General features: G+C 38.9%; 1 protein-coding gene across 1 annotated transcript in view; it reads right to left on the bottom strand.

Annotated features, from left to right (window-relative positions):
* LOC133425006 (cholecystokinin receptor-like) overlaps positions 1-16,234 on the bottom strand; it is a 64,803-nt gene that overhangs the window by 30,708 nt on the left and 17,861 nt on the right. Inside the window, exon 2 of the mRNA XM_061715643.1 lies at positions 9,652-9,900. Coding sequence (XP_061571627.1) covers positions 9,652-9,900 — 249 coding nt within the window. The remainder of the gene's footprint in view (positions 1-9,651; positions 9,901-16,234) is intronic.

Here is a 16,234-nt window from a genome sequence, read left to right as displayed (position 1 = left end):
CCCCCCGACCAATCAGTGGTCTGTAGTGTGATGACGTCAAATGCAGCCTGACTGAGCCACTTAGAACCTCGGCAGAATAGATACAGAAAAAAGTATCAACTCGGCACGCCTCCATCCGCCTCGACCCGTAGTGGAGAAGTGCAAAACCGGGGCGTGGCGAGTCGAGTCCCTCTGAGTAGGTACTAGTGTAAAACTTATAAACCCAACTTATGGGTTATATAAGTTGGTTCATTTTCTTTGGAAACTAAAGAGAGCCAGAAGATTCTGCAGTGACTTCAATATCTTACAGAACCACAGGACCATCTGTTTTATCGACCCACAAACAAACAACACTGATCTGAGATCAGCACCACAGATGGACTGATTTATTCGGCCTCTAAAGAAGAGCTGTGAAACAAACTACAACTAGTAATAGAGGAAACACATATATAACTGTATTTATACATTATATTTCCTGTACACTACTGTATGTACAGTAGTTAGTCGTAAATAGGGTTTTGTTATGTGATGGAACTCTAAAATCTGACTGACTGTAAATGAAGCTTAAAGACCGCTCAGTCACTCGAGGTCCAACAGCACTATCTCTGGCCTTTAGGTATTTTTCTTTAGCACATTTTCTGTTTCCTTCTAATTATTTCATTTATTTTTAAATTTGAAATGAAGAGAAATATACTTCTGAAACATAGTAAATTGAAAAAAATCCAACTGTTTAGAAGATGTGGAAAAAACTAATGCTAATTCAGACATGCTAATGTTGCTATCCTCTATCTTTTCAACTTCAACAGCCAACCCTTGTAGCCTAAACAAATTGACAACATAGTTAAACTGCTGAAGGAAGTGCTCAGTCTGCCAGTTATCCAAGCTTTACTAGCACTGCTAGCACAGCTTATTCAGACTCTGCGAAATCCAGGTTTACAAACTGAAATGTTTCATGCAAGGCGAATAACCCTCCAAAAACCATTGCACGGAGATTATGGAGAGTCCATTTAACAATGAAGACTAAAGCCTAATTTATGCTTCTCTGTCGACACAAATCCTCTCGCCAAACGTGCACCCAGGCGCCGACGAGCATCTGATCTTCAGATTGAGGCTCAAGCGGAACTAAGATCTGCTGCAGTTCCTCGACTGACCGCAGGCTGGCTCCAAAAGCGAGTCCATCTCCATCAGTGTTGGGACTAACGCGTTATTTAGTAACGCGTTACAGTAACGCCGTTAGTTTTGCAGTAACTAATACTCTAACGCATTACTTTTTTAATTCAGTAACGCAGTTACCATTACCAAGGGTGCGTTACTCCGTTATTTCTGGCTACAGTGAAGCTTTTTTTCCCCGCACGCGGAGACTAGAGGAAACGTAGTGTGGATGTGTGTGTGCTTTCAAAAACATGACGGTCATGGCGAGACCGCTGGGAAGTTAGTTTTACGTTGGATATTCGACAGAAATGCCCCCAGAGCGAACGTCTGTCGAATATCCAACATAAAACTAACTTCACCGCGGTCATGGAGAGCCGAGAGGCGGCGAGTTTCGCAACGTGGAGATATTGTCATTACAGTAATCCCTCGTTTTTCGCAGCGGTTACGTTCCAAAAAGAACCTGTAGTAAGTGAAATTCTTTTTACAATTAAAAAGGCTTCAAATTGCGGAGATCAGCACCGCCTTGCACGTATTCCACTGCTCTTCTGACTGCACCGCTCCTGACTCAGTAGCGTCTTTTTCTCCTAAAGCCATCGGTACAGCTGTGTTTTTTCGAGAGAAGAAAATAGTTATAGGTCGTTTTGTCGCTGTTTTTCTTCTGGGCAAAAAGATTCTTATAAACCGACATGCCACCATTGGTTATATTTGAGACTGTAATGACTGATTCATCAAAGAGTCCCGTTCTTCAGCTGCTGCTGAAGCTCATTGGCCGTTCTCAGCTTGTTGCTAAGCAACCAACATTATTGACACAGGAAGTGAAGAAGCGGGGAGACTGTTTAGCCAATCAGAATGCAGAACACAAGGCACAATGCAAATCCATACAGTACCTGCTGAAATGAAGGCTAGAGGGGCATTAATGGGAGCATTTAAAATAATGTTTTTATTTAAAGTAACTCAATAGTTACTTTTCATAGTAACGCATTACTTTTTGGTCTAAGTAACTGAGTTACTAACTGAGTTACTTTTTTAATGAAGTAACTAGTAATGGTAACTAGTTACTATTTTTCAGTAACTAGCACAACACTGATCTCCATGGACTCCCATGTTGAACCTTGCAAGAGAGCGGAGGCCCTCAGCTCATTAGAGGGCCCACCTCACTCTTAAAATGTCCAACTTCAGAGCAGAAACAGTCATGTTTACAGTCTGGTTCAAAAAAACATTTTGGCCTCTGTCGTTTGATTTCACACCCATGACAACTGACGGGGATGAAAGCAATAAATATATATTCCTAATCTGAATGACAGACAGCTAGTTTATCACTTTTTCAGCCATAATCGCCATGGTACCACGGCAGCAATCTTTTTCTTCTTTTTTTTAAAACTTTTTTGTGAGTTTGGGTATTCATTTTTTACCTGACGTACAGCAAATGATCCCTCGGGAGGGTAAAACTAGCCCAAACCATGATGCGACCTCTGCTATACCTCACCGTTAGGACAAACTGATTATTTAATGCCCATGCCATAGTATCCCATTGTCGTCTATGAAAAGCTTTACAGTCTTAGCACTTCTGAATTGCTTTGCAGCCCTGTCTAGCAAACTGCTGTGGACCTTACATCCTCAGAGATCTCCATACTTTTTCTGTCACCTCAAATCATTGGTGATGTGAATAATGATGCATGCAATGATTAAAAAAGCGTATGTGCCAGGGCTGAGCCCCAGAGAGCCCTGTCCCAGTTTAATTACTGTATTAACTATAGCAACTAAGAAGCATCATAACTATAGAAAGACATAAATGTCACTTTTTAATTCTTATCAATATCGCCTGAAGGGGTCTGCTGCTGATATTGCTACGTTTTGCATTCGCATATTACACTGTGGGAACAAGTTTCCATTATATCCTTGTCTCATGCGTTGTAGTTATTGCCTCTTTAAAGCCTCTCTGGCTGAGTTCTCAGACAGCAGCGCTGATCAAAGACTCTGTGATACTTGGGAAGTTAATGTTGAGGAGAGGAGATGCTGTAACTCAGCAAATCTCCACCTGGCAGAGCAGATTTAAGTTCTGGCAACGCACTCATACATAATACTCTGAATAAGCCCAAAGGCAGGAAAACGGGAATCACTAGAGGCATCAACACCTTTATGGCCTTTCCTGTAAAACCACCTAGAAGTCACAATAAAACCAAATTCTCATGTATTCTGCAAACTGCACCCCCGAGCAGGCTGAAAGACCAATCTGCTAAGTTGCTCGGTAATTGCATCATACAACCAGTGACAAAAACACAAACATGGATACATAAAAGTGATTGAAGAGCGTGCACATGGAGGGATGCAAACACGGAATATTACAACATCGATCTAATTACTGCCACCGAAACGGTACCGGGGCAATGATTCAAGTGATTATCGAGCCGTGGCAGATGAATGGATGCCTGAACGAACGGCGGCTGGAAGGAAGGACGGTGTATTATATGTCTAATGTGTGCGCTAACAGATAGCTTTGCAAAGGGTTGATGAACTCATTGATCAGATTTGACAGAGTATTGACCGGTATCGGATATAAAGATGCTAAATTTGCTCCACGATAGTGTTTACTGTCAGGCAGCACCAAACAAACCCTTCATTCATAAAACCCTTCTTTGAAGCGACGATGGCAAGAGACGACCCACGGGCCGTTAAAATAACGGAGGCTCTAACCTGTTATCTAGCGCTGGATGAGCAGCCACTGTCAGTTGGAGAAGACGAAGGATTTCTCTTCTCAATGCACTCGAGCCGCGATGTGATGTTTCATTGATATGTTATATGTTTGATATTTTCTTAAATGTGAAGACAGTGCCAGTGTGGAGACTTTTTATTTACACAGAAAGATAATTTTTTGTTTGAAATAGTTCTACTCATTCTACTCATTTTATTTATTTTTATTGAATTAATCTTTTGCAAATAAAACCTGTCTTCCAATTCATTGCATTTTTCATTGCATTTTTAGCCTACCGTATTTTCCGCACTATAAGGCGCACCGCATTATAAGGTGCACCTTCAATAAATGACGTATTTTAAAACTTTTTTCCATATATAAGGCGCACCGCATTATAAGGCGCGCTAAATATATGGTAAAATACCGTACTATAGTGCCTGGGGTTGAGTTACGTATCTACCTGATGGAGCTGCGCTACAGGAAATGTTACAAAATCCTACAGCAAATGCAAAAAAAAAACAAGAAGAAAAGTGCCGTACTGCATGTCAAACTTTATTAACAAAATAAAAACCAGCTTTGCTCTGTCTCGTCAAAGTCGCCATTATGCGAGTCAGCGTCGCTGCTGTTGTCTTGAACGTCTGTGACGATTCCTGAAGTTTTTAGCGCCATTACTTCGGCGACACCAACTACATTACCCACAATCCCCCTGACTACAGTAACAGAAATTACCGTAATGATCATATATAAGGCGCACTGCATTATAAGGCGCACTGCCGGTTTTTGAGAAAATTAAAGGCTTTTAGATGCACCTTATAGTGCGGAAAATATGGTAGTTATTTTTGTGATGGAAGTATCGTATCGGAACTCGGTATCGGCAAGCAAACCAATTTAAATACTCATACTCGTACTCGTGTGAAAAAAATGATATTGGGGTCTCCCTAATCATTTCAAATATTTATAGTCTTTTGCAAAGAGTATGAACTGTCATAATTATTTTTGGGGACCTGCAGTCGAGTAGGGACATTTAACCGAGAGTTGAAGACGTCCTGGTGATAATTTACAGCTTAATTACATTTTAGTGCAGCTGGTTCAGTCATTCATAATATCCATTCTCCAACAAGTACCCTGCAGTCCTTACTGAAACAACAAGAATAAAAAAATAATACAAAGGTATAAAAATATTGTTAGTGTCTGAAGCCCCTGGCAGCCCCGATGGCCCTTCATCTCATCACAGATCAGAGAGCCCTGTAATTGAAAAGGAGATGTGGCGAGCCTGTCCTCTCCGTCGGATCATTGCATCTCTGAGACAATAATAGGATTGTGAACCTCAGCGCTCAATACCTCCCCTGAACCATTCAGAGCTCAGGCTGAAGAGAAGAAACTAAGTTTTAGAGCGGATCTTGGGTCTGACTCAGGCCCCGCGTGGCACCTTGACTCTGAAGAGAGTCAGCTCACCGCTAAGTCTGCTCCTGTAGATGTGTTCAAGCCCTTTCTGAGCGATGCTCACCCTCTGACGGGAAAACTAGGCCCAGAGCAACCGTCTCTGCAAAAATGGCCTTTGTTAGATGCAGAGCAACGTGTGAAATTAACTGCCAGCGTGACAAAAGGACAGATTTCTGTGTCAAGTTAATCTAACACTTATTACCCCGCTTACCAAATGCAGATTTTGCCTCGTATTTGTCAGTTGTGTTCAGCATGACTACACTTCATTGTGTACAGTATAATTATAGAAATAATTGGCTCAGTCTATGCCATGGAAATCAGTTATTCTGAACTTTGAGCTTTTTGTTCCAGTAGCATTTTAGAAAACTGCAAATTTCTTCAGAAATTAGGTTTAAAACAAGCCAAGTCTGCTATGTTCTGATTAGTCCCCATTCGGGCATTTGCTCTTCCCCTCAGGTCCGAAGGTAAGAAGAAACAGGGCTTGATGTCTGGCCTCAAAGAATTTAAAAGATCACTACTTCATGGCAACTGAATTTTCTTGACCAATTAATTTGTTTAATGATTAAGATAAAGATTAAAACTGCAGGGATCCACAGCACATTCACAAGAGAGACCATGTCCTTAGTTCGTTGTTTCACCCAGACATGTTATGTGAGACACAACAGGTTAGCGCCATACTTAACACCATAATAACTCCCGAGGGCTGTTTCACAAAGCCAGGATAGTGGAATGAGGCGGGATTTTCTGGATATTCTGGCTGAATTAAGCCTGGATTCGGTTTCACAAAAGCAGTAGCACCTAGGTTACCATGGTGATTTATCCTATGGAGCTAGCCTGCTCCAGACCAGGCTAACAACCAGGCTGAGTTAAGCCTTGTTATCTGTTCTGTCCTGATTCTGTTCTCTTATCTGTCTTCATCTGTCTTTAAAAAAAAAATCAGATGCAATAATAAACCACTGATTCATCTTAACGTTCAGTCAAGAACTATTATTATTTTAATAAATAATATAATATTTAATATTTTAAGAAAACTGTGTTTCCGTGAAAGGTGTCAAATTGTGGAATTGCTGTGATAAGGATTTAAGAATGTGTACCTCAATTTATGATTTCAAAAAAATGTTTAAATATAAAACGATAAACAGTTATAAAGAAATCTGTTAATTATGTTTGTATAGCCTATTATAGATTAACATGAAAATAGCACCACTATATACCCATTTTTGCATTATTGGTATTACTATTTTTATATAATATAATGCAATGACAGTTTCTCTTTGTTTTCTTTTTATATATATATATTATATATTTCTTTTCTTATTTGTGTATTATTATCCACCGGATGCCATATTGTGTGAATGATATACACTGCACAGGATAGGCTATAATAAGCCCTTGGCTTCAGCCTACTCCTTTTTCGGACATTTCAATTTACCTTTTATTTTTATTTGTGAAATGAACATGTAAATGTTTTCAATGTATTCTGTCCGGAATAAACCATTCATTCATTCATTCATTCATTCATTCATTCATTCATTCATTCATTCATTCATTCATTCATTCATTCATTCAATATTAGGATGGTTATCCCCCATTTCATAATGATCCATGCGGGCATTGCTACTGTTCGATCATGTTGTCAGAAAGGTCTTTAACTCTATCGGATGTGTTGAGGGGATCAGAGAAACGACTGATAAAGAAGAAAAAGTGGTGTCATCAAGTCAAGTCATGTAAGTAGCTCCAAACACGTGTCGTCCTTCACAAGGGGCCATTTTTGAATGCTTTTGTCGATGATGAAGCATGTTGAAGCAGAGTGTTTCATGACAGGTCTGACAGGTCTTCTCCCGACAATTAACTTCATGAGCGTTAGCACTTTTCTGGGGATGCCGGATGCTACCTGTGCAGATTACTGGGTCCCCAACATCAGCACCGCACCGAGCGGAGCCACGCCCACACACAGGTGATCTGTGTAGGGTTCAGACATTTCCCAAGTGGTGTGTTTTTTGTACATGCAGTCGAGGAGCCGATAGTCTTACCAAAGCCACTCTTTGCAGCACCATCAGAATAGTGTATTTGACATTAAAAGAATATATGCATATATTCCTTTAACTTTCCCCAAACACATTTAATTCTTTTGAATTGATTAATTTATTTCAGTCATTCCATCATGAACCAAACTCATATTAACCTGGTGTGGACAGGTGCCAATATTCTTTGAATAATACTCACTGGATTAATGTTAGTCAGTCAGTCCAGTCCTACAAAAATGTGATAATGTTACATATTCAGTGGTGGAATGATGTACGAAAGGGGGGGTGGGACACAGTCAGTGGCTCCCCCCCCCCCCCCCCCGGATCCCCTCTAAAACAGGCCTCCCTTCATTTATATCAAGAACTATGGAGCCAAATCAAGGCCAAAAGTTTTGCTAATTTGAAAATAAAATATCAACCTGAAAATTCAAGTTTTGATCATGAACTTATTTTTTTACAGTTTCAATTTTTTTTTTCAGTATCAGATCTTTTTTTTGATCTGAAACTGAAATAAAAAGATCTGAAACTGAAAAAAAGATCTGATACTGAAAAAAAAAATTAAAACTGTAAAAAAATAAGTTCATGATCAAAACTTGAATTTTCAGGTTCAAATTTTATTTTCAAATTAGCAAAACTTTTGGCCTTGATTTGGCTCCATAAAGAATGAGCTCTTCTGCTGCTGGATTCTGGAGATGGTGGCAGTGTTTACTTTCTTTAGTATGATGTACTTATTGTCTTCATGAGCCTCCATCAAAAGATGTTGCTCCTTGGTGAGAAGTAGGACACACTGCGATTTATCTGTTGTAGAATCAGTGAATCTGGTCGATATCATGGTCTTTTGAAGAAATCTCTGGTCACGCATTTACCTGGATTACTTACACCTGGCTGGACAAAGCCACGCCTAGCCTGGTTTGGCCTTGGTGAAATGCTAGGATGAACTGATGGCGCTACTGTATGTCAGCCTGGATTTATCCAGGATTTCTGAATCCTACTTTTGTAAAACAGCCCCGTTTTGTGTCCTCATCCCTAATTGTTCACACTTGACCATCAATCTGTGTGTCTGTGTAAAGTCCCGCCTTTTCTCACTTCCCTGATCGCTTGAAGCAGTCGATATCTAAGTTGTTAGGCACACCAAAGTCTGCTCCTTTGATCTGCACCGGAGTTCGATTGCCGGACAAACCGGACTTTCCGAGCAAAGGAACTATCCCTTTAAAGCCGACCAAGCAGGGTTGGTGTGAATGCACCGTTTGGTGTTTGAAACGGCAAATTTAGGCATTAATTAATTGGCATTAATTTATTATTTTAACTGAACAAACAAATGGATTAATTAGGACGGTCAGTTTAGCGCGTTAATTAGATTAATTAATTACACTGCTAATAAACCCGAAAATTAATGCAATTAATTATGAGTGTCAAAATGCGTCCCAAAATTTGTCCCATTGAGGGACCTGTAGGCCACTTGGCAGTGGCAGGTCACGTCTCTCCTACTGCTAGTCAAACTAACAAAGCAGGTGACAGACCTGGATGCGACTCAGGGGAGCGAGGCGAGCAAATCTTTGCTAGAGCCTTTGAACGGCAAGTTTATGTATAAAAAGAAAGAAGACGGGACTATCAACAAGAACGCAGTGATTTGTACATTTTATAAAAAAGAATGTTCCTATGACCGGAGCTGCTCCAGCCTGAATTATCATTTAAACACTAAACACGTCCGGACAAGTTCCACTGTAAACGTTACAGGTACTAGTGCTAGCGTGAGCTCACTTCGCCAACCCACGTTTGCAGAATCTGGGAAACGAATGAGCAAAGCCACGACAGAAAAACTGACAAACTCAATCGCAAAGTGGGTTGCTGCTGATTGCAGGCCGATTCCAATCGTGGAAGACGATCAAGGAGGAATGGTGTCATAACCAAACCGCATTAAAACCACTCCCCCAGGCCAACGTGCACAGATGCACAACCATCTGAACAGGAAGATATTTTTTCTTTTGAATTTCATTTATGAAACACACTTCACCAATAAAAATGTGGATTTCAAATCTTCTCTTCTTAGTGTATTCAATTGATTAGTCGTGCACTGCAATTTTGTAATGTCCTAGAATTCGAATTCTTTATTTGGGGACCTTTAGCAGATATGAGATTAAAATGCGATTAATTAGATGAAGTAATCATAAATCCTGTAATTAACTAGATACATTTTTTTAATCGCCTGACAGCACTAGTATTAATGTTTTTAAATGTTGTATATGTGGCTTAAAGATACAACAGATGATATTCAACAGATATAGTTCCACTGAAGGTCCCCGTCACAGTCTCAAGCGGTACCACCCTGGGCTCATAATGGGTGTCATTTAGGCTCACCCATTAAGTAGGTGACGATTTTGCACATGGTGGCTCCGAAGATGAAGTCCTTCAGGATGTTGGGGATGAGATTGAAGGGCATGCAGAAGACGGCCATCATCAGGTCGCTGACGGCCAGCGACAGCAGGAAGGAGTTGGTGACGGTCCTCATGCGCTTGTTCAGCATCAGGACCACGATGATCAGCAGGTTGCCGAAGGCGCTGAGCAGGAAGATGAGCGAGTAGAGCAGGATACGAAAGGACTCCATCTCTGATGAGAGAAAAACAGACAGCGGGCGTTATCAGCCGTACGAGGGGGGGGTGTACACATTTTCCTGAAGTCATGAGACAGGAAAAATGAAAGAAGTGGTAGAAACGAATTAAATGGAGATAACATGAAGATTAAATCTAAGCAACAACTTTTAACAACTTGTGCTTTTTATTATTTTACCTCTTTTCTTATCATTTTATATCATTTTATTTGTTATTTAAGTGTACTCTTAAATTAAATACTTATGATTTTTTTTTTTTTATTAATCTTTTTAGAAAAAACAACATATAATGATAACATGGATACATGCAATCAAAGATACGCATTATACATTATACATTGTCCCCTTTTTTTTAACACACAAAACCTAACTAAGGAACAGAGTCTCTGTAGCGTTAAATAATAAATAAACAGATGAGCAAGAAATGATCAATGGAGGAAAGTAATGGATGAGCAAAAGTGCATACAAAAAACAAATGCAGTGGTAGATGCAAATGCCCATCACTGATATCCCATTAAATGGAAATAAATAAAACATAAAATGCAACATAAATAACAATAATAAAAACAAATAAAAGAAATGAAAAGAAAATTAAGGGAGGGGGAGTCAGTCGGTGGGTAGAGTCTTCAATGAGTTAAAATGATCTATGAAGGATTGCCATTTATGAACAAATTTAGCTGATTTGCCTTTTACTGAGTATCTCACCTGCTGTACTCTACTGCCCTTATTTTTTAAAAACTTGTGCTTTTTATTATTTTACCTCTTTTCTTATCATTTTATTTCATTTTACTTGTTATTTACTGTTTAATTGTGTCTTGCCGCTTTTAATGTTGATGTAAAGCACTTTGAATTACCTTGTGTTGAATTGTGCTATACAAATAAACTTGCCTAAGCCGGAAGAATTTCTTTTACCTTTTTACAACTTTAACTACAACATGTTAGGATCATTCAAACCACAGAACACACAAGATAATAATTGGATAGAAGCAGACATAAGATTAAACGCAAATTAAATAACATAAACATGCTAAGACTAAATTGGGTCGTTCACCTGGGAAATAAGACCTGATTTGCATAAACACTTAAGTACCGCAGCGTAATAACTCTGTATTATCAACGGTTCAGATTGCTCTGAGGTGAATATCCCCCTGCTCTCGTCTGAGGACGACATCATCAGTGCTGAGCAGGGTATATTATGTCTTTCACTCGGGTCAAACAAGATAAAAATATTAGGATAATCTACATTTATCATAAAAAACAGGGGCAGTGCCCAAAGCAGAGCCCAGAGGTATCCCAGGGATGCTTAAATAATACAACATTTCACAGATATGCAGTCTATCAGTTTACTAAGACATGTGAGACATAACACCAGTTCATAAACACACATCTTTGTTCGATATATGAGGCGTACGTAACGAAAAAACTCCACATCTTGGCCTTTAAAACTATAGAAAACTAAAAACATGGATGGCTTGTGGCTACGGATAGCGATTCAGTGCTCACTTCTTAAAGACTTTAAAAAAGACCTGTTTGAAAAACTCAAACAAATCATTACAACTTGTTCTTTTTGTCTCCCATCGATTGATCCGAACCTGGCTGGCCATTGCTTCCCTCTTCAGCACAAAGAAATAGTCTGATTTTTATTTTCAGAGGGTCGTATCAGCTAAAACAGGAGAAACTGTCCCTGGACTCGTGCTTCCACGCTAAATTAACAGTATATCCAAGACGTGCTGTGAATTAATGGACGACCCAGAGTCAAAATCAATCTGTGAACAGCTTGGCAACGGGGTTGGAAGAGGAAGTTAGTGTTTTCTTTTCTCGCCGGCACCACCAGAGATGGTCAGTCTTTTATTCTGTCATTCGGTTGCTGCAGGAAATTTACGACGAGAACACGACGTGTTGGGCCTTTTTCAACACACGTTCACTTATGCATTGGAAACGGAAACAACGCCATCTCGTTTAAGGAAGAAGCATTACTCGCGACAGTTTTATTTTTCTAAACTAATAACAAAGCTAATAGGAGGTTTGATGAGTTCATGTAAAAGTGTCTTAGATGAGACAAAAATAATTGAAAATGGTCACTGCAGCTGCCATGATTTAGTTACTTGGCTGTTATTATGTAAAATACGGTATATGACATATGAAATAATATATACAGTTTAATTTGACAGTTTACGGAAGAATATTAGGGGCCATGCAGGAGAAAAAATATTTGAGGGGAGAAGATTTATTTTTATTGTGCACTTCGAGAAAAAAAAGAAATGTCGAGATTAATGTTGAAATACAATTTTGAGAAAAAAGTCGAAAATGTCGAGAATATTGTTGAAATACAATTTCGAGAATAAAGTCGAAATTTTGTGAATAAAGTCAAAATTTCGAGAATAAAGTTGTAATACAATTTCGAGAAAAAAGTCGAAAATGTCAAGAATATTGTTGAAATACAATTTCGAGAAAAAACTCGAAATTTTGTGAATAAAGTCAAAATTTCGAGAATAAAGTTGAAATACAATTTCGAGAAAAAAGTCGAAATTTTGTGAATAAAGTCAAAATTTCGAGAATAAAGTTGTAATACAATTTCGAGAAAAAAGTCAAAAATTCGAGAATAAAGTTGAAATACAATTTCGTGAATAAAGCAAAATGTCTCCTCTGGTCCATCAAATCCAGTTAGGAGAGCGACTGACAGCTCTGCAGCAACTAACTAACTAACTAACTAACTAACTAACTAACTAACTAACTAACATCCTTGGAGTGGAACGTTAAGGGTAGTTTCTGAAGTTATGCAACTGCATAAATGTGATATGTGTTTCAAATCACATTTCAACATTATTCTCAACATTTCGACTTTTTTCTCGAAATTGTACTTCAACATTAATCTCGACATTTTGACTTTTTTCCGACATTTCGACTTTTTTCTCGAAATTGTACTTCAACATTATTCTCGACATTTCGACTTCGACTTTTTTCTCAACATTTCAACTTTTTTCTCGAAATTTTACTTCAACATTATTCTCGACATTTTGACTTTTTTCCGACATTTCGACTTTTTTCTCGAAATTTTACTTCAACATTATTCTCGATATTTTGACTTTTTTCCAACATTTTGACTTTTTTCTCGAAGTGCATAATGAAAAAAGAATCTTCCTCCTATAAAATATTATTTTTATTTTTCTCCTGCCTGGCCCTAATACTCTTCCGTAGATTCTGGTCATCCTCAGTGTTTTGCATAATTCTTCGTCAACATTGCTGAGCTTGGATGAGAGCAGGCCGGTCAGCCCGCAGGTTCTCTGGGATGCTCCCTTCACTCACACCGGCCTGTGACGGCGAGCACATCTGGCAGGGCGAGGTCTGGGCCAGCCATGAGACACGTCTCAGGTCTGCAGCAGGTCCTGCAGACAGACTGCTGCACATGAGCTCCAAAGGGAGCCGCTGCTCGCCGACGAGACACAGGAGGAAATAAGGAGGTGTGGGATTTAATGCCTCTCTGCAACACTGTGAACAGTAAACTACATAAATAGCTTTGGAATGACGCACCGTGAGACTGTTGTGTTTTCATCTTTTTACCTCCCACACAGATGCGTTATTTGAATTCAAAATGAGATAAGAAGTAAAGAAACCTAGTGTGATTCACCAGCTGGCTTTAAGCTCTGCATCACCTTACTAAAGGCTGAACTTTATAAAGGTGTATTGTCTTTTTCTCATAAATGAGTTGATTAAATAGATGTTCTTAAATCAAATCATTGTTTTCGTGTAGATAGTCTTTGTGGTTTTGTTGTTGTCAGTCACCATGACCTTCAGTTAGGTATTTATCCATAATTAGTATTTTATTAGGAAAAGTGAGGACATCATCTCGCTAAATCTAGAAAATGGAGCGTTCTTTCAGGGGATCCAGTCGATGGCGCTTTTACACTAGTACCTACTCAGCCCGACTCAACTCGTCACGCCTTGCCCTCGTTTCTTTTCAATACCCAGATCAAAAGTAGGAGGTTGGAGTGAAGCTGCTGTGACGTATTTGATTGTGTGATCTAAACGAAGAAGACAACAACACTAAAGATGTAGAACCTGGAGGAGATGATAGATGTGCATCTGGGTCTGTGGCTTGTGTTCGGTAATGGCCCTATCGGTTTTGATCGGAGATCAGAAAATAATAGTTCAGAGCAGCCGATCTGATGACGTTTACAACAACACACCCCGCCCGCGCCTGCATTCCCGCATCTCATACCGAGCTGTCCTACGTGGGCGTCGGCCTCGTCGGTGTGGGAGTTTTACAATGTCTGAAAAGGACAACAAATTTGCAGTTTGCAAAGTGTGTCCAAAGGAGATACCACGAGGAGGAATGTTGCAAAAGAATTTCAACACAACGAAGCTTATTAGACATTTGAAAGTTCTTCACACGGAGTACACAGGGAGTTTTCAAAGTTGGCTGCTGCTAAGGCAGAGAAAAAAAAGGAGCGCGCAGCAACGGCACTAACTCAGCTGAAACACCTGTAACAGACACTTATAAACGACAGGAAGAAAAATAAAGAACTACATCGTAAGGTAATGAATTCCTATGCTTGGCTCATCAGCCGCTTTCAGTTGTAGAAGACATCGGGTTTAAACACGTTAGCAGCTTGGATCTGCGGTGCACGCTGCCGCGTCGTAATTATTTCACTGATGAAATCCTGTCAGAGTTTTACTAGACTATTTACAGTCCAAACCCTCATGCAGGATGACAGTCGTGTCAGTCACTTCACGAGTGACATGTGGAGCTCTAGTGTGAAGAGTTTTGCTTCACTACAAGAGTTTCCTCACACGCGGCTGATGCTACCGCTAAAGCTTTCACAAAGCTTAATAATTCATAATCAATTTTTATTTTAAGATTTAATTCCTCTTTCCACAGGAAAACTAAGGTAGTTTACAACTTGTATCAACTTTGAGAGAGTGACATGTCTGCTGTTGTCTGTGTTGCTGCACATGTACATAATTATTACCACAGGAAAGCTGAAGCCACTAAACTACACTTACTCTTTGTAAGCCGAGTTTACACATAATCTCCTAATTTTTATACCTAATAATACAATGTCAGTGTCGTGTACATGAGACAACAATATTGACAGATTTATGGATTTCACGGTGTGATCGGTGATCGGCAAAATCGGGATCGGTCGATACTGGTGATCGGCCCTCAAAATCCTGATCGGTGCATCTCTAGTATTGAACCTCTGGCAGAAACCATAAGGCAGAATCCAAAAGTACAGGGCTTATTAGATGAAAGAGGGAACGAATACAAAATAAAATTGTTTGCAGATGACATTTTGTTACTCTTGCAAGATTCCTTGTCAGTAGTCTCAACATTTTATAAACATCCAGTATCTCCACTTTTTTGGAGGAATGGTTGATTGGTGATCATTCACGTCTTCTGGGACTGTCCAGTACTGGAAAGGTTTTGGTGAGATGTAAAGGAGGAGATTGAAAAGATATTGAAGACTGTAATCCCTATGGATCCTATTGTTTATTATTTATTGTTTTTTTTTTTTTTTTACCTTGTCTGCACACATATTAATGATTGATACCATGAAGGTAGAAACCAAAGGTATATATATGTGCATTATTACTATATTTCATATATATACATATATATACACATACATATGCATATACATACATAAATTATTTAAGTTTATTATTTATTGTTTATTATTTATTGGATCCCCATTAGTCCTCATAAATATGAAGACTATTCTTCCTGGGGTCCACATTAAATCAAACAATTAATCAACAATACAGCATTTATACAAAGAATTACATGGATCAATTAACCTGAAAATATTAACATGAATTTCTCAGTGCATATGAACATTAAATAATACTACTAATAATAATATAAACATTGAATAATACAATGCAAATTAATGTAAATTACAGAGTAGAATGTAATGTACCGAGTACAATGTAAATTAATAAGTAACCTGATTGATAGAAATATTAACATAAATGGATTCCCTTAACGTAGTTTTCTAATAGACTAATGTAACATAATATTATGTTGAAACACAGCTTCTCTCAGTTTAATTTTGAAACTAGCCACTCCTGTGGTTGAAATCAAGTGTGGGGGGAGACTGTTCCAGTGAGCTACAGCCCTATACATAACAGACCTTTTGAGTGCTATGCTATTTGTAATGGGAGTATTCCCTGACAATGTAACAAGCAGGGACAAGAGATATATGCTACGTATACTTTGATGATTGCAAGAAAGACTGTAACTATAAATTGGAAGAAGACACTCTCACCAACAAGAACTCAACAACAAAAAATCTATGTGATGGAGCACATGACATCTAAGCTGCAGATGAG

This window comes from Cololabis saira, chromosome 24, assembly GCF_033807715.1.
Source record: "Cololabis saira isolate AMF1-May2022 chromosome 24, fColSai1.1, whole genome shotgun sequence".
Lineage (NCBI taxonomy): Eukaryota > Metazoa > Chordata > Actinopteri > Beloniformes > Belonidae > Cololabis > Cololabis saira.
The sequence above is the reverse complement of the archived record's forward strand: the minus strand, read 5'-3'. Positions and strand labels throughout refer to the sequence as shown.